This window comes from Pipra filicauda, unplaced genomic scaffold (assembly GCF_003945595.2).
Source record: "Pipra filicauda isolate LSUMZ 115617 unplaced genomic scaffold, ASM394559v2 scaffold101_size5749837_pilon, whole genome shotgun sequence".
In the NCBI taxonomy this organism is placed as follows: domain Eukaryota; kingdom Metazoa; phylum Chordata; class Aves; order Passeriformes; family Pipridae; genus Pipra; species Pipra filicauda.
Genome location: NW_024103452.1, coordinates 3,457,108 through 3,481,388, shown reverse-complemented (window position 1 = coordinate 3,481,388; position 24,281 = coordinate 3,457,108). Strand labels below are relative to the sequence as shown.

General features: G+C 34.2%; 1 protein-coding gene across 2 annotated transcripts in view; it reads left to right on the top strand.

Annotated features, from left to right (window-relative positions):
* Window positions 1-24,281, top strand: part of CACNA2D1 (calcium voltage-gated channel auxiliary subunit alpha2delta 1) — a 379,138-nt gene that overhangs the window by 253,294 nt on the left and 101,563 nt on the right. For both annotated transcript variants that reach the window (XM_027711461.2, XM_039388463.1), the window contains exons 7-10: window positions 6,987-7,118; window positions 20,107-20,176; window positions 21,014-21,064; window positions 22,129-22,228. In XM_027711461.2, coding sequence (XP_027567262.1) covers window positions 6,987-7,118; window positions 20,107-20,176; window positions 21,014-21,064; window positions 22,129-22,228 — 353 coding nt within the window. The remainder of the gene's footprint in view (window positions 1-6,986; window positions 7,119-20,106; window positions 20,177-21,013; window positions 21,065-22,128; window positions 22,229-24,281) is intronic.

The following is a 24,281-nucleotide window of genomic DNA, read 5'->3' as shown; positions in this document are numbered from 1 at the left end:
AAATGGTGGTACTCTGGCAGACTGAAGACAGAGTTTAATAAATTATACCACAACAGCATTTTCTGAAAGTCTTTTGATTGGTTTTGTTTGGTTTCGTTAACACCTAATTAATTTTTTTATAGAGAGAAGTCTTCATTAAAGATCAAGCATATCTCTATAGTAAGTTTAATTTGAGTGTCACTATGATATCCTTTGAAATGCTAACAAAAATTAGAGCAAAGTGAAGGAAGACGAGTTAATATGTGAAATACAGCCATACTTTTTAAGTGGGTGTTTTTTGGTTTTAATCCCAGATACTTCCATAAAAATTAAACATACTCATCTCTTTGGGGTTTTTGTTGTGGCTTTGTTTTTGGTTTTTTGGTTTTGTTTTTTTTTTTTTAAAGAAGGAATTATTTCCAAATACAGTCCTGGCTTTGAACTAATCTGTAAAACCAGTAATAAATAGTCTAACAATAAAATAATAATACAGATTCAGCATGTGCTGTAATTACTTTAAAAAATTTATTCTGTTTTTCATTTTACCTAGATTCTTACACTGTGTGTAGCCTTACAAAATCTGAAAAGTCCTCTAGAACCACTCTAATCAACAGTATCTTTCATGGTTTTTTTCTTGCCATCTTCCCAGAAAATAGCCCTACAGTACTGTATGGTTGTTTACATCAGGTATTAGTTCATTCTGGAATATATCCTGGTATATTTTGATATAAGAGGAAGCAAGGCAACATCGTGTAAGACGTACACAAATGCTGTTATCAGCAATGGGTTGCAGTACATACAATGAGCGTCGTTTTTTGTAGAGATAAACAACTTGTTGAAAGATTACGGGTGTGTAGTGAAGAGTCTGTTACTCTGCATTGTACTGACTCTTCTTTTGTTGAGCTATAATAGACGCTTAATTCCATCTTCTGTTCTTGACATTTTTATTCTCATTTCCTTCTCCTGGGCGTTACTTATTTTAATGAGATTTTACTGTGCTTCTCTAGCTATCAGCATGTGGCAGCTAAGCCAGGCAGCAGACAACGTATGGCATTGCCAATTAATTTACTTGATTTGACACAGACACAACAGTATTCAAGACTTCAGTGACTTCTTCAGAGAATTATTTATAGAAGTGTCTGGGACATAATGTCAAATAACTAATGGGGAGTGGAGAAATTGTTCATTTCAAGAAAAAAAAGTACATGACATTTTATCATTTGTGGTTTTAATTGCAAGTGTAAAATATTTATAGAACTTGAAATAATTTCACTTAATTATTGCTTCATATGCTAAAAATTGCATTTTAATTCTTTGGTTTTATGCACCATTAAATGCGTGTTACCTGAACAGTTCTGATTATCTAGTAAGTTTAAATTATGTTATACTAAGAAATAGAAATGCTGCTTTCAAAGCAAGATTTTGTAACTAACTTGAAGATATGCAATATGTACAAGATCCAGCAGAGCATCTCGCAAAGTAACACCCTATCCATTTGGAAACGCCATTATGTAATAGCTATTGTTAAATTTTAAGGCTTATTTTTGCTTTTCCTCCCTTGCTCTGAATGAAAAACAGTACTTTTCCTTTACATTTATATAATCTTGTTGTGATAAAAATTAACAGAATCTAAATGAGAGGTTGGGTAAAACATTTTCCAGTTCCCTTAGCTTTCAAAATTTTCCTATTACTCTCTTTAACTGGTTTCTAATCATCTGTGAATTTTTTTTGAATGACTGTTTTGAGTTGGACTCTTTCCTATGGTTTTCTCTGGAAAACCTAAATATCTAAATTTGAGTTTCTGCGGCCACATCAAGGAGCAGTGACCTTTGAGACAATGTTCACTTTGGAACCACTATACTCTTTCCTTTGCTCAGGCATTTTAGCTTTTCATGAAAGAAGTGGTTGGCTTAAAACATGCAACAAAATTTGAAGGGTCGAAGTTCAAGTTAGTACTGGAATAATTCTTCAAATTACTATATTTGAGAATTATGTAGGAAATGCATGTGTATGTGTGTATATACACATGTATATATATATATGCATATACACATACATATATATAAGCCAGTGTAAAAATCTAATTAAAAGTACCTTAAAATAAAAAGTGCATCCTTTCTTAGTCTGATGGAAGAGAAGATGGGGATACAACATTCCAGTGACAGCTGAAAGTGAGTAAAAAACTGTGTAATTTAACATGAACTGGAAGGAATGTAATCTTTAAAAAAATTACTGAAACACACGAGTCGTAAAGAAGACTACTTTATACCTTCAGTAGATTTTCTCTGTTGTCTAATAAGCATGGCTACAGGTGGAAACGTCTGTGTCTGCACACACATACGCAAAAATATGCACTTGCAAAAGTATTATCCCTCTGTGCTCACTTTTAAATACCATAATATTTGATGGTGAATGTATATTTAATTCATAACAATAACTACTCAGTGTTATCTTTCAAGAAATCAATGAGTCAACTTCATTAAGCAGAATATAGACGGTAATACATTCCACACATTAAAAGAAGATTAATGAACTGCTGAGGAGCTCCCTTCTGTTCTCCCCAGTGTATGTGTAGCTCCTGCAACAGGGAACAGCAGCTCTCATATTTTCAGATATAGGAGATAGCTCTCAGGCTTTTCAAATAAAGTTGTACTCTGTCTTGTATGCAGGCCAGGGCCTATACATTGAATAAATCATCAGAAGTGTATTCCAGTTCTTTTAAAGAGAGCACAGTAGTGCTCTCTATTTTTTATTGATTGCATTTTGCAGGGGAAAATTGAATCCATTTCTTGTCAAGGCCCCTAAACCTCATATCATAAAGAAGAAAGAAAAGGAAAAGATGGATGAAGTTCAGTGGAATTAGCCAGAAAGAATGATGTTTCCTATTGTGTGATGATAAATTTTATTTTTTCATCTTGCCTGTATCAAGTGATAGGTAGCAGCTGAAGTACTTTGAAGTAATAATCTTCAAAGACTTCTTTTAGCAGAATTGAAAATAAGTTTATTGGAGAGTTATCTCCAACTAGATTTTCTGCCAATTATCAGTCAAAGGCTCTTTCCTGTATAAAAGTTAACTCAATAGAAAGGTAAGTGTATGTACAGTATCTCAGTATGTGTGCTATAGCACCTTTAAACATTTTATTTTAGTAAAATGCATTTTTTTAATAACAGAAAATAAATTCTCATTATATTCATGAAGTCAATATAAATTATCTTTCAAATTAGGATATTCTAACAGGTGCTATGGTCTCTCCTATGAGCTAGTGAAAGTAACACTGCATTGATTTTTATGTGCAAATTAAGAATCAGGATATTTTATAAGGAACCATTTGAAGAATATTTTTGTGCTGATTATGACTGGTTTTGCTTTATTTTCTTTGAAAGTTTCAAATCCATTCCTGTAGGCTTTAAACCAGCACTCAGAGGTATTGGCTGAAATTGCCAATTACCAGACGTATTGCATTCAAATTAAAAAGAAAAAAAAAAAGAGGATTTAATTTATAGCTGGTTTTTTGAAGTGCAGGGTGTATGTTTTAGCAGAAGGAAAACATTAATAGAAGTTGTGGGGAAACACTTAGAAAAATGAATTATTAAAACTGAAATTCCCAGCACCCTTTTCCTCATTTACTGATTAATGGATTAGTTAACACAAATGTGGATACATTCGTTATCAAGTATACTTTAAGAAAGAATGAATAAAAAATCCCAAAACGACAACAAAAAAAAACCTGAATGAAGGGAGCTACTTTGAATTACAAATAGCAAATTGCTGCAGGAATGATTGTTTTAATGATCATGCAATCAGCTATTTGCGTATCAGTCCCACCAAATAAACTCTGTCTTTGTTCCAAGCACAAATTTTTAATGAGAAAGTGAATTAAGAGGAAGGTGATATATGTTGAACCTTACATGTGTGCTGTTATATATAGTTTGTTAGTGAAATGAGACTCAGGCACTTACTGCAAATTTCTGGAGTTCAGGAAGACCTGTTTCTGCAGTGTCTGAGAACAGATATATTACATACTGTTAGCAGCCTTTTCTCAGATTTATTTCATCTTACTTCTGTTAAGATGTTCTGTTCTTTTGCTTTTCTTGTATTCCAAATAATTTATTTTTTTTTTAATTCCAGCATCATGTGTTGGATTGTTTGTGGGGTTTTTTTCCCTTGCTGCAAACTCTTGGATTTTTTGAGTCTGTTGCAATTGTCTCTGGGAGAAAGTTATAGAGGAGGAGAACAGGGAAAGTGGGACATAAATAATATTATAAAACTCTTGACTCTTATCTATAAAACGTCACTTGCCCACAAATATTGTAAACAAGGTCTAGTAATCTTTATCTCTTACTTTATAGCTAATCTCAACAAGTCTAATTAATTGCTGAAATTTTCAATTCCAATATATACATTAAGACATTCAGTATTTATTTATTTTACTATTTGTAGATTGTCTCCTTAATGTCTCTTTTTTTTATATGTGTGTATTTTAGGTATATACTTCTGTATGTATGACTCTGTATGTACAGAGGTGTCTGTAACATAGGTTCATATATATATACATATATATTTTTGCAACACATTTTTGGGTGATATTGCACAGACACTCTGCAACAGTATTCTTAAATGTATAGTAAGATGTTTAATATATCTTCAGTGGACATAGTTTATTCATTAATAAGCTTACAGTTTGAGGGAAATCCTCTTTTTAGAAATATTGAATCACATTTTGTATGAGAAGATTTTTTTTTCCATGGAATGCACAGTCACCAATTTAGAAAAGCATTTATTGGCATGATTAACTTTAAATTAAAAAAAAAAAAATTAAATTTTTCAAGGGTACCAGTGTCCTGACCAGAGTCATAAAGTCAATGATAGATTTGGGGACAGAATCTGCAGCAATTTGAACTCATGTCACAAGACCAAAGAAATGCACTGATTTATGCTGTTATGGGGCTTGGGAATTCATAGTGAACCCTGAAACATAAATGCTTTTCAATGAGCAAAGAGGTAACAATTAATGTCTCCCATGTGCCTTAACTAAGTGTCCTGAGCTCCAGTGCTCATAGGCTTCCAGTGGGCCAAGTACTCTGTCCACTGGATAGGGAAACAGTAACATGAAAAGAAACAAAAGCTGAAAATTTCATATCTAAGTAAATGACAGAGCTTCTAATGACTTCATGGAGCCACTTCTGGAAATAAGATCTGACACAAAGTCAAGTTTAGAAAGTCTGTACATAATGCTTAATTACACAGCAGGTCAAACAGGATCTAAAAAAGATAAGAACCATCTTAAAATTATAATAAACATCTCATGGTGCCTCAGGGAATTGTTTTTCTTTCTTAAGTAAACGTATATTTATTTATAATTATCTAATTGACAAAGAGACAGGTATATAGTACAAGCTTATTGCTTACAGGAAATCTCAAGAGTTGGAAATTTAATTTGATATTGCTATAAAAAGCTATCTCTTGAGAGAGTAATACCTTAAAACTACTTTAAAAAAAACCCAAACCCTTCTGCAAAACACATGGTGTAGCAATTTTCTCCTTAACCTTTAAAAACAAGCCTATAAAATTTAATGCTGTGATCTCATTTCTTTAGTACCTGTTAACAGCCTCACTTTGTAAGTGGGCTGTCAACTCTTAACTTTCAATCCATCCTTATTTTTATTGTTTCTTTTTTTCCCTGGTAGCAGGGGGATAGAAAGTAGACCTACATATCAAATTTTGCACAGGGATGCCACTCAGGCCCCAACTGCTTTTATTTCAGCTTGACTTGCCCATTTGCAAGAGAAGGAAATACACAGATATTTCCTGTGTGCAATACCATAGTGTGAGGAGGATCTGTATGAGTGTTAACTGTCATGGGATTTATATCTACATCTTTAACTATTTCCAAAAGTGGTTTTTTTTTTTCTCCCCTCTAGGTCCCTTTCCACTCTTGGCTTGCTGGTCTATGTGTTTCAATTTAAGAAATGTTACTTAAGGCAATGCAAAAGAAAATGTTAGTGACTAAACCAACAAAAAGCCTTTGCTTTTCATACTGTATATTTGCTATTGCCTAAAATTATTATGATTTTTTGGGAAGGAAATTAAATGTTTACAACTGATTAAATGAGTTGAAAAACATGATTTATCATATCGTAAGATGTTTTGTATCACAATAAAATTTCTGACTATAGCCCATGGACAATTACTGTAGCAGTGTTCATCAATTTTAAAGTTTCCCAATGCATCTCTTTCTTAAAAAGTCATAGAACATATTAATATAGTATATATTTGGTAGATTATATAAACTATTTGTTGGATTATAACAAGCATTGGAACAGGACAACTCTATGAATGTAAGTTTCTGTGTAACTGGCCACACAGTGTTTAGCTGAAACGTGAATTTCCTTGCACTTCAAGTTCATTATGGAACTGACCCAACTCATAAAGGTTATCTTACTGTAAGGGCCCACACCTATGAATTAAGATCTGCTTAACATGTGATAATGAGCACTACTGTGTATGCAGCCTCACCTTAGTATTACAATCCAAATAACTCATCAATGTCTTTTTCCCATGTAATCCTTTACAGCATCCATTTGGAAAGGGACATCTTTGTTACCCTTATGAGAGGTATATACCTACTTTCGTTAACGTCATTCTAGTTGTTCTTATTGCAGTGTGTTGTAATTAGTAAGAATCAACTTTATACGCTTGCATATTTCTATAAATGATCTTTTCTATGATTGGGAAGTGCAACTAGAGTGACATCTTAGGAACAAAGTATTTGTAGAAGATATTGACTGTGCAAATAATTCAAGAGTCATTGCATACAAATAATGCAATGGGAAGAAAGCAGCATGAGGAATTTAAAGAAAATTCCCAAGGAAAGGAAGTGTGTTTCTTTAAATTTATTTTCTGGGTTAGTTAAATGTAATTGCTTTTTGCAATTTTCTTTTTGGAGTCATTGCTTCTTGTGTTAGGAAGTGACTTTCTAATAACAAATATGTTTTGTCTTCGGCAGCAACCATAGTGTTAAATGAACTCAACTGGACGGCAGCATTGGATGATGTGTTCAAGAGGAACAGAGAAGAAGACCCCACTTTATTATGGCAGGTTTTTGGCAGTGCAACTGGCCTCGCAAGGTATTACCCAGGTAACTGAAGTCACCTTAACAACTGTCCTATGCCATATATTGTCCTAAAAATATTCTAAATTATTTACAAACAGTAAAACATAACTAAGAATTGCTTTCTTACATAGATGCAATTTCTGTATATCAGAATTAACTTAAGGACTTTGAAATTAATCTGGCATAAAGCTAGCGTGGGGGGGAAGAAACTGGGAGTGAAATATGTAACTATATTCTTTTTCAGTAAGAGGAAGAGAAGATTATGTCCTTTGAAACACTGAAGAGTCAAATTTTATTTTTGTATTGTTTCCATATGTTGTGTAAATAATCAGTTGAATATTTGCCAGTGAGATTTTTGCACCTTTCTAGTTTTGAAAATAGGGACCCGGGGACTAGGCATATAATCATATGTAATGAAAATACGAATGCACCGTGCTATGTTTATGTCCCTCAAAATCCGTGATCTCTGACATGTTCATCTTTGGTGGTAGAGCTAAGGTCAATGAATGCAACTTAATTACTTCAACCAACATCTGTTCCACCTGTCAAAGAATCTCATCACTGGATCACATGAATTAATTTAAATAGATACATATTTTACTTAATTTCAATCATCAGTAGCCCTAATTTGATTTTGGTTGTGTGATAACTAATGGAAAGACTTAGCCTATGTATGTTTTATGGCAAGGCCTCTGCTGCTGCTGTTCTTGTTAAGTGATGCTGTTATCAATGACAGTCCACTATATGCAAGACAATTGTGTGCACCATCTTGACTCGTGCCTACAACTGCCTAGGGAAGAATTTTGAGATCCTTTCTCTTCTGTTTATACAAGATTGTTTGTGTTTCTGAAGGTGAAGGGGATTATTCTAAAGCTGTTACTGTATCATTAGCACAACTGCTAGCACAGGCAGAGAGACTGCCTCAGGCTATTTTACATGAACAATATTTCATAGCACTTGAATCCTGTTTGTTTTGTCATGCTGGATGATCATGAAATAAATACAGTGAGATTTTGTTGCAGAAAAAATAATATTGAAAATGCTATTTTCATATTTCTTTTGTTTTCCAAGTGTTCTGTTTCAATGCTTTTCAGATCTCTTAGTGCTGTATTTGGGGTCAGCATTTGTCACTGCTTGCTATGTGATGTTTTTCAAGTGTTGAAAAAGAAGTGTTTCTTAAATGCATCTCTGTACCAATCTCTAGGAAATTAATTTTCAAGTGTAAGATTATCTCATAGATTGAAAAATATATTCTTATGTCTAGCTAACCTGTGTACTCCAGTTCAACAACACAACACAGGAGCCTCAGAATCTCTATGTATTCTTCCTTAGAGAACCTCTATAAAATGGGAGAAGCTTGTTTTCCCTGTTTTGCGGATGAATATGTTGCTTGTAGATATTCCACCTAAACATAAATTTAAATTTTGTATAAAACTCAGATCCTTACACATCCTGCTTATTCCACAGCTAGTTATTTAAGTCTTTTTTAGCAGTCCAGTCCTGTCAGAATATGACTTCATAAATTTCTGGGTAATTCCCCAGTTCTTAAGTTCTACACACACAGACAAGTGTAGATCATTCTGATACTCCTTAGTTTATATGTGTGTTGTTTTGTGCAGCTGCTTCCCAATTTCTTCCATTTGTTGCTTGAACTTTGATACAGTGCATATTCTGAGTTGGAAGTACCCACGAGGATCATTGAGTCCAACTCTTATGCGAATGGCCAGTGTGGGGATTGAACCCACAACCCTGGTGTTGTTAACACCATGCTCTAACCAACTGAGCTAATTTCAGGGTCAGCCCTTTGTGTTAGATTTTTAGAGTAGGTCTTTATGCAATGTTGTCTATGTTTCTCTTTTTGTAAACTCTTTTTTTTTTTTTTTTGCACTTTGTTGACACAGAGAAATGTTCTGGAAATTAATTCAAGTTTCATATACTAAAATACTAAATACTTTTCACATTTTCATAATACTAAATGATATTATAAATTGTAAAACATTGCTTTATTTTATTGGCCCATGGTAAACCTTCTCCAAAGTGATGAATTTTTCCATAGTGATGATATTTGTAAAAGAATTTGGAAATATCAAAAGCCAAAATTAAAATGTATAGATTAGGCTGCTCATTATTATCTGAAACATATCCATCCTGTCCTACCTCCTTTATTAAAAAAAAAAAAATGTTTTTTGATACCTCTAAGCTCACAGTTTTTGTGGATTAATGTTTGGTAATATCCCACTGCCTTGAGTCATGGGCTAGATGTCTGTCCTAAGGAGGCTCCTGGGCTGTCCTTGTCCCCATAGTAACCAGCAGCATGAAGGGATCTTTCTGTGAGCAACCCCATGGGTGGAAAGTATGTGTGACATATCATAGTTTGTTTGTATTTATCTCATTGCTTCCTGTCTATATTCTATTTTTGTACTGTTGTACACTCCTCTAGCATCACGTACATGATTACATATGATTTTTCAGCTGTGCTTTATCTGTCTCTTTAGCAAATTTGAGTTTCCTTGTCTCTATCAAGAGGACAAGACAGCTTCCTTCTGACTATCACCTAGGCTGACATATCTGGTAGTTTCTTTCCTCAGACCTTGTTATTTATACACTATAATAAATGGTATTAGGCTTAAATACAATAGTAATTAGATGTAATAGAATAAGAATAGGAAACTATTTTACTAAAATAGCTAACAGCATCGGGTAGAGGAAGTAATGGTACCAAAATATTGGCTTCCTTTAATGATACAATTAGTCCATCAAATGTTCTGTATGCAAAATGTCATTTCTTACTGAGTAAAAAAACTCATTCTAAGTGATGTTGCCTTTGTTCTGTTTTCAAGATGAAGAAAGTATGTAATCTAGGTAGGCAAAACAGATGTAGGAAGATATATTGACGCACATACAAAGTATTAGAAATATACACATTAACACACATATATGTTCATATTTGCAGTGATGGCAGAACCAGTGCCAGGCAAGTTTTACTTACAAGATGCCCCAATGGAAACTTTAGAGACTGCATCAAGGTCAACTGTCTCTTTGTAGGTTAATGCATTACTTCATTTTATTTATTAACTATTTTTCCCTATAATTTAATCAGTTCAGTTCTCATTATCAAACATCAAGACACATATGACAGAGAAGAGCCAAAGATTTAAGATTCCTCCATGGACCTCAAACATTTTTTTTTCACCACTTCTGGTTAGTGTTTTAATCAGCTTGATTTTAGGAGTCAGTATGAGTTTACTCATACTGCACTTTTTCTTCCTTAAGTTATTTATGAAAGCGTGTCTTACCTAAAATATTTTTAAATATTAGGTTACTTAGTATCAACATTTTCATTAGTTTCAATGGCAGCATATTTGTGAAGAGAAGTGCTAAGCTCTGTTACTGTACTGGCAACCATCCATTTTGATATGAAGACACCAAGAGCAATTTTGAGATTTCTATTATATATTCTATGAGCTCGGAGCACCTCAAGAGTAAGTAAACAGAACTTTAATAAATGAACTCAAGAGAATAAGCTTATAAAGTGAATGAAACTTTTAAGAAGGATGTAATATATGCTCATTCTTATGTTTAAAGTTATATATCACAAATTGGTGTTTCATTCAAGAGATGGTTTCAGCATTTTAAGAATGCATTGTCCTTTTTACATACATTTATGGAGTAATATCAGAATCAAGACAGGAATCTCTATCTTTATGTGATAAAGATACTGATAAAATCCTTAGTTTAAAAGGGAAGTGTAAAAGAGGAAAGATAGATGACCTGGAGGGAATATAAAGACACTGTCCAAGGATACCAAAGCCCACTTGGAGTTGAATCTGGTGAGAGATACGAATTACAACAGGAAGAGCTTCTACAAAACATCAGCAACAAAAGGACTAAGGAAAATATGGACTTGCTGCAGAATGTGGGCCTGCTGCTCCGTGGCGGGGCTGGCGACTTGTTGACAAAAAGTATGGAAAAGGCTGAGGTACTCATTATCTTCTTTACCTCAGTCCTTACTTGTAAGACCAGCCCTCACTAATCACAAGTCTGGGGCAATCATAACTTGCTTCACTCTTGTGACCAGCGATGGGACTTGAGGAAATGGCATAAAATTGAGTCAGGGGAGGTTTAGGTGAGATATTAGGAAAAGCTTTTTCACCCAGAGCATGGTTGAGCACTGGAATAGGCTCCTCAAGGAAGTAGTCAAAGGACCAAGCCTGTCTGAGTTGAAGAAGGATTTGGACAATGCTCTCAGGCACATGGTGTGATTCTTGGAGTGTCCTGTGCAGGACTCAATAGTCCTTGTGGATCCCTTCCAACTCAGCACATTGTGATTCTGCAGAAGTTCTTCTGACCCGATGGCATGGACCCATGAGTATTGAGGGGACTGGTGGGTATCATTGCAAGATCATCCTTGATAATCATTTAAAATCCACTTTGGATTTATGTGCCTTTTACCAGATGCACACTCTCTTTTGGTTTGTTTGTTGTCGTTTGGTTTTTTTTGTAAAACTGAGATCCTCAGTAAAGAATGCATTTTGGGGTTTTTTTGACTGCAAACAACATACATTTATTTGCAGTTAAAGATGATATAGGAGGCTTTCTAGTTATAGTAATAAATATACTAAGAAAATTTTGCTTCGCGGGTTTACTCAAATGAAAACACAGTCTTGATTTAGATGAATGTGTAGTAAAAACCCTGTTTGGTCAGCAGTACTGACTCAAATCTCTCAGGGAAGTATACTAAATAATGATTTTCCCAAGGGTAATACTAGAAAGGGTAGTACTGACGTGGATACTGGTAGTACCAATAGTCTCAGATTTCAGTTAGTGAGTTTTATATATCCATAACAGCAGCATGATGATGCATGAGGAGATTCAGTGCCTTTTGTGAAGAAATGCTGAATGTAGGCTCATTGTGACAATATTTGGTCTGCAGTAACCTGAAGGTGGAAATGTGCCATGTTTTGTCAAGATCTAAAAAGTTGAGGCAATTCATAACAAAAATAAAACCGAAAAAGAAATAGTATCCTGTCCCCAGATGTTCCAAATCTTCCCACTTCCATCTGGAGATTTAAAAGGGCCGATGGGAAATTCCACTGAAAACTTGCTTTCACAATATGGTATGTCTGGCAAAAGGTATGTCTTCCTTTCCCCCAAAGTGCTGCATAGATGTGGGATTTTTCTCTGTTGTATTTATGGAGTTTTTTATTCGGGGCTTTTTCATAAAGGAGAAAGCAGAGCCCAACCTGCAGCTCCATAACCCTTCTCTTACCACATAACCTAGACACACAAACTTGTCATCTTCATTTGACCTTACCTGTATTAGAGAAGAATTCTTTAAGCATATCTGAACATGTCTTAATCACGTATACATGTCTTTCTTAAGTTCATCTGCTCCCTCAGCTTTAAAGGTGTATCTCTATTATTAAACAGGACTAGTCAGAGTTTTATTAGAATCCTTTAGACAGCCCCACAGCGTGACTGAAGGGACTACACATGGTGGCAGCCTTTCCTAGTGAATAGCAATGGGGTTTTGTTTCTTCTGTACTTCAAAGTTCTCCAGTCCTGTTCCAGGACACCTTATGTTCTCAGAGACCCCTGGATTATTTTGTGCTATACTGCATAGCATGTATATGCTGCATGGCATATAACACATGCCTAAATTTTCATCTTAACACTTCTGGTTTCAAAACTCATAAAAAACTTCACTGTCCCTATTTTGCAGATAAAAGAAACAGATATAAAGAGATAAAATAGCTCCTTCAGTGATCCTCTGAAGGTTAGGTATTCAAGCCAGGAATATGCATAGCAACAATATTTTAAGATTCAGTGTGCTTTTACGTTCATTAAGTCATACTTAAATTCATTGTTTCAATATCAATGGGTCTGGTAATCTTCTCTGGATGTTTCTAATGTAGGTACTGAAGAGTACAGTGTAAAGAACTGTTGTATTCTTTCCCTTTTTTTACTGTAGAGTTACCTTGTATTTAACCTTCTTTTATTTATGTAATAAGTACATATAATATGATGGGAATTTTAATTAATTAGAGAAAAATCTCTTTGTATTGCTTATGCCAGTATTTTACTGGGATATTTCTTTGTAATTAGAGCTTACAAGGTGTTAAATGGAAAAATTCACAGATAAAGAAAACAACTTTTTAGTGCTGATTATTCAGAAAAATAATTTTGTCCCTAAAGTCTTCAAACTTCTGTATTGAAAAATGGATAGAGAAGTGCTAGTATGATCTCTTATCCTTCATTAAAAAAAAAAAAAATCAAATCTTAACCTGTTTCCAGATATTAGAGAAGCAGGTCTCACTCATCTACTAGTGCATTCCTTGCTTAGACAAATTAATAATAGAAGAGCTTCAAAAATCAATTTCTAATAAAATAAAATGGTATCTCTCCAAATGAAGGGCTTGCTGTGCACAGCTGCTCTTGTGTTAACAATTAATGGCAAGCAATAGTGTTTTGGCCATGATATTGAACTCTCCAGAGAAAGTAATTACTGAAGCAGATACTAAGAGACTAGAAAGCCTAAAAAATCCATACAAAATGAATCAAAAGCCTTGAAAAAACTGAGAACTTCACTTGTTTTTTTTCAAAAGGTTTTGTATTTTATAGCTGTTAGTTCCTGTTAACAGCTCAACATTTAAAGGAGCCTTTAAAGTAGAAAAACAAAGTAAAGCCCAAACCTTTCCTAGTAATGCAGCTTATAAATTATCAATTAGTGCAATTAGTGTGTGAGTTAGATACTTCTACCTTTTGTATAGAAATAAACCTCTCTGAGTGTTGTTGACTTCCCTTTTCTTTTTATCCCTTGAAATCTGAGAGGGAAGGACATGAGCTGACGCGATTTGAATCTAACCATGCTTATAGAACATAGCATTGTTAGGTTGGAAAAGACCTTTAAGATCATGAAGTCTAACCTTCAACCCAGCACCACCACCATATTTACTACTAAACCATGTCCTCAAATGCCACATCCATGTGTTTTTTGAAACTCCAGGGATAGTGACTCTACCACTTCCCTGGGCTGCCTGTTCCTATGCTTTCACAACCCTTTCTGTGAAGAAATTTTTCGTAACATTCAATCTAAACCTCCCTGGGGCAACTTCAGGCCATTTCCTTTCGTCCTGTCACTTGTTACCTGGGAGAAGAGATTGACACCCACCTCACTACAACCTCTTTTCGTGATATGAAAAGTCTTACAATGTAAGTTCAATTGTGGCTCATTTTTCAAAATTGATGTGCTGAACGTTGCAGTTAAGAAAGCGGATCTACCCAGTTACAGGATAATGAACTATTTCTAGTGAGTTTAAAAAGTTGCATCAGCAGGTCACCGTGTCTTTGTGCTAAAATTCATGCCATCTCTGTGTCTTTATGATACAGTTTGAAATCTCCAGAATTTGTTTTATGGGAGAAAAAAAGAAAACAACAACAAACCCAACAAAACACCCTGTTACTTCTGTCCTTCTTCTCCTCAAGCTCTGATACCTCCACCCTCTTTGGGGATGTGGTAGCTAGTCCAGGTGAAACTAATGTGAGCAGCACATTTAGGATGAAATTCAGTTTATACATGCAGAAGGAGAAACACTTGCTTCTGAACTAAGATAACACAGAGCAATTTGAGAGGTTAATTTTAAGTTGCAGATTGCAGTATGAGTTGCACCTTCCAATTGCTTTTGGTTTTTTTGTTATACTGGGAGCGAATATTAATAGATTTGTTTGTGTATGGACCGGTCCCATATAAAATCTTTGCTGAACTGATTTGGGATAAAACTGAATGCAGTATTGCCCATAACATAATTACCCAACACCACATAAGTAATACATTCTGAAAAATCTTTCGGATTATTATCCTTAACTTTCATAGCTTCATCACTATACAGAAAAGCAAAGAGGACATTGCATGGATTTTACCTGAACGTACCTTGAAATCTTGGCAATTTCAGTCAATTATTGGAGTACAATCATGAAGAAGTGGCTGCATTCAGTTTTGACTGAATGTCTGGTGTGGTAGTGCAGAGTTGGTCAGGGGCAGTCTCTGACTTGGGGGGGATGGTAGTAACCAGTTATTAATCCAAGGCATCATTATGATGCAAATATCCTGAGTACTAAGCTTAGCAGTTGAAAACACTTCATGGTGATTAATGTAAGAGGCTCTTAAAGCTGTGACTTATTTTTAATTACTATGTCTTGCCACTTTTCACCTTTTACTGAAAAATAGCTAAGGAATTCTATAAAGGTGCTGCTGCTACCCTGAAATTAAATTGACTTCTTTCTGAGTAATAAGCTGAGGAATATCACATTTCTCAAATAGTCTGGGCTATCACATATCTGGATGCAGGTTTTTTCACAGAAGTTCACTAAAAGATGAAAAGCATCTAAGCGGCAAAGTATTTGTTATAGCTTGTATCTTTGCTCAACCTGAGGAAGATTTTACTGAATCTGGCTCAGGAAACTGAATAGTCTATGGGTTTGATTGTTTTGATTATCCACATAAATGTTTATTTGGGAGATAGCAAGGTAAAATTCAACTGTAACAAATATTTATTTGTCTAACCTGGTGGGATGTCACACCTGGTAAATGCTATATTGAGGTTAACTACCAAGTAACCCTCTGAGATGGAAAGGTAATGTGGCTTGAGTCAAAATAAGATGATGCTGTCTGGGATTTTATTATTGGCATTTGTTGCCTGTCTTACTATCAGCTTTAGCCTCTTTTCCCAAGTGTATTAATAACGCAAAGGGATGTAAAGCTGTTAATAATTCATCTCTGCCTATCAGTTCCTCACACAGACATACCTAATCAGTAGAGCAGGCAGGACTTTTCAGGAAAGTTTCCCTTATGACGCTCACCTGTGCCTCTGGAATCATGTCATGCATTCAGAATGGGAGGTTGTAGCCAACAACCTTTCCTAACAAATACTTTCATTTAGGCTTTATCCTGTGGCAGTCTCTGTACTGCATGAATTGGTTCTGCTTGTAATCAACAAAACTGAGGATTTTCACTCTGAATGTGGAGAAGTAAAGCACATATAGAGTGAAAGGAAAGCGTACCTTCCTCTTGCTTGAAATATAGCCAGTCCTGTATCTCCATAATGCAAACAACAGAGGTGGGAAGGATAGCAAATCCAATGAATAATTTATAAAGTATCAAATATATCCACACGCCAAGCAACAAAATCATCAAAGAGGAACATGACTAAAGCCTGATGTATGCAACAGAGAACCATGCAGTGTTGATATAGTTCAAAGATAGTCACATGCAATAATGAAACACGGAGGCAGATTTCTTGAAGATGTTAGTGAGCTGGGTTCCAAGGCATCTGATAAAAAATTGTTAAAAAATAAGTTATGTAAATAAAACTGTAACTCTCCTAATCCTTGATCTGCAATTTTAGTTTTTTAGCAAAAAATTTTAAACGTATTTTTTGTGTATTTAATTTTGCCTTCATCTTAGGCCATGTAATGGCTTTTGTCAGTAATATGTAAGCCAGTTTCCCCAAATGTCTTTATAGTATATGCTATATATAAGGCAACACATTTTTCTTTCAGTGGTCTCCATCCCTTCTCATTATTTCTGTATAATTATAGATGTATATTTGGTTTTGCATAGAAAGTATTTATCACCTTTGACCCCCCAAAAAAAATTAAATAATTAATCAGGATACATTAAATTTGATCAGTGGAGATCAAATATCATAAGGGAATTTCAGTTTCCTCTTAATAATCATTTCACTAATATCCATAAATACTCAAAATGTTACCAAAACCAGTGAATAGATTTGAGACCATTCAAAGCCATCTAAAATTAAAAGTGCTATTCCAGAGAGAGTATAAGATGAATGAGTAATTTAGTCATGTTAATTCTTGAAGTTGAAAAGGGAATTCAGCACTTCTTTGGTGTGAATGAAATTTTAGGTACTAAGTCCTGAGTCCTTATTTATGTTTAGCCATGCAGAGATTTTCTACTAGATTATGCAAACTGTTGTAGAAACCATCATAAATATCAATAGAAACAGTTTTCTCATTAAACTTTATGCGTCTTAATAAGTGTATAATCCACCACCCATTAATATCTGATCATAAATTTTTCAGTCATGGAAATTCTGGTGTTTGTACTAAAAGAAAAGTAGAATTTAGCTGTTGTGTTCAGCACTGTGTCTACGTCCCAAAAAGAAAAACTGTGTTACCATTGAAAGTTATCTCCAAAAGGATTAAATAGGCTGCAAGTAGTGTGATGAGTGGTTTATTCACAGTTTATTTTGTGTATAATTGGAGTGTTGTCCTGTTCCAATAGTTCTTGGCCTGGTTCTGGTGAATGTGTTCCCTTCTGTTGTGCTTTTTATCCTACTAATGTAGATGTAGCCAGAAGGGGACCATTCAGACCTTGTTGCAGTTCAGAATGTTACTGAAAAGCTATGGTAGAACTAAGTGCAAGGCTTAGCAGTTCAAGTCTTAACAGAAGGAATTCCACTGAAGCACAATTTGGAAACATTTGTCTTCATATCCTTCATTTTACTCTGTTTCAACCAGAAGTTTTGAGAATCTTCTCCATATTTAGAGGGGAAAGAAAGAAAAGAAGTAATTTTTAAAAGTGTTGTTGTGGTGTGCATTACAGTTTAAAAAAAAAATAAATCAACTTTTGTTATACAAAGACTTTTGGTGATTTTGGAAATACTAGGGAAAGTTTCAGGCATTTCAGATTTTTATTATTTGATGTATTAGTTGGTGTTAATTTTAGCTCTTCATGTTTCTGAAAGATTTGCCATACAGTGATCTAAAAGCCCCAGTTCTGAAGTGCTTTCTGACTAGACAACTGGCATTGACTTCGAGGAAGTGATGTCAGGTGCTATAACATTAGCATGTGTTTATAGGTCTCAAATTTTGTAGAAAAAAGAAGCTGAATTATTTCTCATAGTCTTCTTTTACACAGGTAAAAGGTAGTCTTAACCTATATTTCTTTAAATTTTAGTTTAGCACTTAGAAAGTTTACTTAGAGAGTTTAAAATAGTATGTGAAGTTACACTATCATCTTCTTGAGGTTATGATATCAGATAAATTTTAGCTAAATGATGGTTTTAGCTAATGATGGTTTTAGCTAATGATGGTTTTCAGTAGATAATTTATATTGGCTACAGGGACAGTCTTCCTTTGTGTGTCTTTAGAACATTGATTCAATTTAAAATGGTTAACTATGCCAGTATCTACCGTCACAGTAGAATATGATGATAGTGTTAGAAGGACCATTCTTCCACTCCTGCATTGAAATTCTCTGTGAACCACCATCCATTTGCTTTGGAGAATGCACTTAAGGAGCTGGACTTACCTTTCATGTGAAAAAAGTGACATTGCCAGTGTAAATTGCATTTTATATGTTGTTTTGAAATAAATCCAGATCATGCATTCAGATAATTCTCTGTTTATGAAGACTGTCCAAGATACATGTCTATTAACAGGGACAGATTTGGCATGGCATAGCCTTTTATTGGGTGTCACTGGAAAGACTGGAAGTTTTGGCAAAGATATAGCCAAATACACTGTTGGTCAGTATCTTGATTTATATTTGGTGTTTTGCTTAATCCAATCATAATACAAGCTGAAAGGAGTACATTGCATGCAGATTTTGCAAGTCTCAGGGAACGTTGTTGAAGGATGTGTTTTCAGATGGAATTACTATGGATAGGATAGCCTGGACAGACACAAAAAATTTGTCATTGAATATGTGCTAACCATGTGGGCTCATAAATACTGGTGAATTTAACCTGTGCATACCTAAGTAATGTTACTTAAGTTAGAATATTAACATATATCGGTCTTAAAAATTCAATTTTCTAATTTCTGGAAATTTCAAATACTCTTCTGCTGTCAGGTCCCAAAGGACCTGCCAGGTGGTCTAGTCTGGGATCACAGACAATACTGGTGTAGACTTTGAGGTTCTCCTGGTGTGCAGCCATACACAGTGTTTTCTACAGCTGTTAAATGTGTACTGATAAATGTCCTGTGGGTTACACTTGACTTAAATGTTCTGGTAGGTGATGAGCCAACTCAGGGTTTGGTGACTTAGGAAAGGGTTCACTTCATAATATCAAAAATAGGCAGCTACTCAAAGCTGGTGGCTTCTTTTATATTTATGGGTAAAGATATCATAATTCTTCCATTTTGTCTTTGATAAATGCTTTTTTGGGAAGAATCCTGGATCTGCTTATATCTTTCTTTATTTCTTAGACAGAAAAATTATTAGTGTCAGGAAATAGCTTTCCTAAGGCCATTGACATACAGTGAGAGAACAAATTGCAGAACATTATCTCATTCCCTTTAACTTTGCACATTTTTATTTGCATTCATTAAGCTGTCAAGTGGTTTTGAAAGGCTCATTTTGTTTTTTCAGTAAGGAAAAAATTCCTGTCCTTGCTGAAAATCATGGTGAAGTCTAGATTAAACACCCGCAAAAGGTTATCAGTCATAACATTTTCTTTACAGAAACACAAGCATGTACGTCTTATTTTGCTTTCAGAAAATATGATACTTTCATGTTACTTTTCTAATTTGCTTTTTTAGGTAAACCTCTTGAGTCAGTGTACAAGTTTTTATGTATATAAATGAACTTTAGCTTGGTACAGCATTACTGTAAGCAATAATAATTAACGTATAAGTTTTTTTAATCAAATATTTCTTTTAAAAATTATTTCATATTCTAAAGTACTTCAGTTGAATTTCTGGTTCCATTGAAATCAGTGGTCAATTATAGTCAGTACCTGTTTCTTCAGCACACTTGGTCCTTGAAGGTCTTTATATATACAGTTTTATTGCATTATATTATATGATCATATATAAGGATATATAGATAATGCAACAACATATTACACAGATTTTTTTTTATCAATACCAAGTGTTGATATTTATGTAGTGCAAAATCTGTGATGTTGATTCATTATATTGTTGTAATTCAAATACTTGAGATGAAGTTTTTAATTTATTCCATACATTATTTTTTTTTCTTTTTTAGCTTCCCCATGGGTAGATAAAAGCCGAACTCCTAACAAAATAGATCTGTATGATGTACGCAGAAGACCATGGTAAGCCTTCTTTTTAAAAGTTTGGTACATATATACATCACTTACTTTCTAGATATTACTGTAAAAACATTGTTTTCTGTTTATTTATATCTGATAGTCCCTACTTTTAGGTATTGTTATTTCCTTTTTAAAATTAGTTAATTTTTCTGAATAAACAATTTTCAAATCATATTCCTTGTTGTGCAATATCCACTGTAGTGTGTCACAGTGTTGCATTGCGTGGACCTTTTCATAACTATCAAATAAAATTATAAGGCAATTAAAAACTTTTTATTTTGTGCCAAAATAAAATATAATTCAGAGTATTAGACTGAACCATTTTCCAGACTTTTGCAAGTGTTTAAAAAAATGTCTCAGTGGTTTAGACCAGCAATAAAATCACTAGATTACTAAAAGACAGGAGAGCAGTGGGATTACTTCTCGCGATTTTTTTCTATAAGCCTCTCAAGACATGAAGAATATTGATACTTGGATGTAGTTGGATATATTTTTTTCAGAGGACTGAATATTTGTCCCTAAGCTGGGCTGAGTAATAATTCATGTGTCATCAAGATCTTTAGCTCTGAAGTAGCATTCATTTTTTTCATTTTTAAACATCTGAAAACAGTGAATTTTGATCAGTGTATTCTACTTCCAGATTTCCCCACGTGATTTACACTTTGATTTACTTAGAAGACACAGCAAGAGAGAAAACAACAGCACGTTTTTTGTACTAGATACAACAGCAGGATTTTGTTGGTTCAACCAGTTTGAGTTTAGAGATCACAGAGTGTCTTCCATCACTCACAAAAAATGTGTTTTCAAATTTGTCTCAATTATGTCATTTATTTATTTCAGGTATATCCAAGGAGCTGCATCTCCCAAAGACATGCTTATTTTAGTTGATGCGTAAGTGTTTAATGTCTGAATATTGACATTAGAGGGATAAAAGTACCTACAAGTGTTGAACAAATCTCTGTGTGCTGAAAAATAGAGAGAGGATTAAGAGGTCCTTATATGCAAGGTTCAAAACTCTTGGTATGAACAAAATAAATACACAGTAAAAAATATTTCCAAAAGCCCAAACCAAACCTGAGAGTTGCTTTGGGTAGCTGGGGACAAGGTAGCTGTTTTTTCTAATCTCTTCAATATTATTCTGCTTTCAACTTACTAATTAGAGAAGTAATCAAGTGAATACTTCTCATGTGCACACCAAGATTTGTTGTAGAACACAAACCTAAAACCAAATTACTAGAAGCATTACAGTAGATGCAACTGTGATTTTGTAAGCCTGAAAGATGAGAACATGTGCAGACTTTGCATGTGTTACCATACATTTGGTTACTGTAGAACATTACTAGAAAGTGAGCAAACAAATTAATGAAAGCTGTCTTTACACTGATGAGGCTTCCTTGGTGTAGCTAATGTTGAGGGACTGAAGGAAGCACTGAACCTGATGTCTCAGACTGCTTTATTCTGTCTGCAAAGCTTCTCAGTCAGAGAATTTGCATTTAATACCTTCACATGTGGTGAAGTGCTTTCATATCAGCAGTGAGTTTTATCAACACTTGTTATTTCTTCACTTCAGCTTAGATTTTGCCTTGTATCAAACAAGCTGTCATTTGCACATCTAAAATCTAAGGCTGTAAATCTGTGTGTGGGAGTATAAAATATTTAGATAAGGCATTGGTAAACTTTCTCAGACTTCTTGAAAAGAAAGTGAGGAAATGATGTATCATTATAACTTCAACTAAGCCACCGGACTGGGACTTTGAATGACAGTTTTGGACTTAATTTAGTAATTATTAATAGTGTAATAATACTAATGATGAGTTGGAGCATTCAAGAGCTAAACTGATAATTTTAGTGTGAAAGCTGATCAGAGTACTGGTGAGTGTTCTGTATTTTCTTTGTACATTTTACATAACATTTATTAAATTCAACTTTTTTATTATCTTGTGGATTTTTGTTAGGAGTGGGAGTGTCAGTGGATTGACATTGAAGCTGATCCGCACCTCAGTCATTGAGATGTTAGAGACGTTGTCTGACGATGACTTTGTGAATGTAGTTTCAGTGAGTATCTGTTCTTTCTACAAAATTTGCATTGTCAACAAAGCTATAAGCAAACTGTTTTTAATCCTGGATGTGAGATACTTGAATGTTAAGCTGCAGAGAGACTTAAAATATATTGCAAAACATCGCATTTGGATTTTTTTTTCCTATAAAGTAAAATGGATGTCCTGGAATTGTTATTATATATACATTTCAGTGAAGGGCAAAAGTCATTTAAATAAACCTCTGCAAAACCAAATTCTCCTTTCCAGTATAGTACTATGGTCTCTATAACACATCTTTCATTAGATTGGTGTATTCAAATTCTCTTGAAATAATTGATAATTTCCAAGTTTTCCACACAGCAGATATTCAGGTTACTCGTGTTGATTGATGCATGATGAGAGAACATGTATGATGAACATGATGAGAGAATATGTACAGCCATATATCTGACTTGCCAAAGAGGTGTTGCTGAGAAGTTCTACAGTTAGCAACTTGATGGGTAGCAAAGCAATTTTTTCCCATAATAAATAATAAAATAGAGGGTATGGGCAACTTTCAGTTTTCAGGCTGATACCTTGGATGTCATGTCCTAGCCTCAGGCAAGGCTTTTTTTATTTTTTATTAAGCTGTTCAACTGTAGAGCTTTGATTCTAAGGATTTAGGATAGGAATGTTGACATACTCATAATGACAAGAGACAGCCTGAATGATGAGTAACTGGAATGATTTTGGAGATAATTTTCAACTTCTGCAGTTGTGTTGTAGCCAGCCTGAGGGAGAAAGACCTGAAAAATAACTAGAAGAAATCTTTTTTAAAACCACTTATTGCTTCGTTGTTTGCTGTCAGTCTAACCAGACCTTTCTCCAAGTAGCAGACAAGCCCTTAGTGTCAATAGTTTTTCCTTTGTTAAAGTTTTTAATAGTAGATTAGACCATTTTCTTTAATATAAATCGCAGTGAAAAAAGATAGAAAAATGTTTTTTATTATTATTATTAAAGGAAATAAGCTTTTCTATAATGGTATTAGGGAGCTAAAACCTCATTGTTTGGTTCAGTGATTTAAAAAACAAAAAGCTTTTAATCCTAAAGTAATGGAAATTGATTACTATGTTCAGTGGAGCTGTGCCCCCTTTCACTGCTGGAAAATCTGGACCCCTACTACCCCTTGATTTATACAGTTTTCCAAACTCTCTCCTTACACTTTCTCCCAGATGACCAGAAATAGTGTATCTTAAAACTAAGCCTTTCTTAGGCTCTGGGTATTTTATTAGCTAAGGTTCAGTGTTATTCTGGTGAGGTCCCAAGGTTGGGATTTGTGTCAAAAAACAACTGGAAATCCTTGAATATTTTCTACAGTACATTTTCCCACTGATTTGTAACTTAAAATATATAAGGATCTTTTTTTTATTTGAATGAACTTTAGAGGCTCACAGCAGACATTTGACTGCAGAACGGAAGAGTACATTTTGGTTGGACTGTGTTCATCATCAGAGGAGGGCAACACTCACAGAAATGTACATAATAGAACATAACATCTCTAAATTCTTATTTATAAAGTGCTATTTGGTATTGTGCACTTATAATTTAAAAGTCTATATTAGATACTTTCAGTATTGTAATTCTTTTTGTATAATATTTTCATGTATTCAGATGATTTACGAGTGGAATTGTGGTGGACACTGTGATATGACACGTGCATATTTTATTTCTCTAACAGACAGGAAATCATATGCTATAGATAGGAAACAAATGGTTGTACTGCTACAAAGCATTCTACAAGTGAGAGAATGGAATGCAGAAGTTTGGTCTTTTTTAAATTTATTTTTCCTTTTTTTAAAAAAGCTTTTACTTTGGTTTACTCAGTTTTTCCACCATTCAACTAAAGCCTCGAAGTTAGCACTAGAGGTGCCACTGCTCAAGGAGGTGATATATTATCAGAATTATTTGTTCTTAGGATTATTCACAAAAGCATGTACACAGGCCTAACTTCTATGAGGAATTAATCCACTGCAAAGTTGGTATTAGTTGCTGTACTCTCTGCATGTATATTACTTTATTTTTCTGTTTGA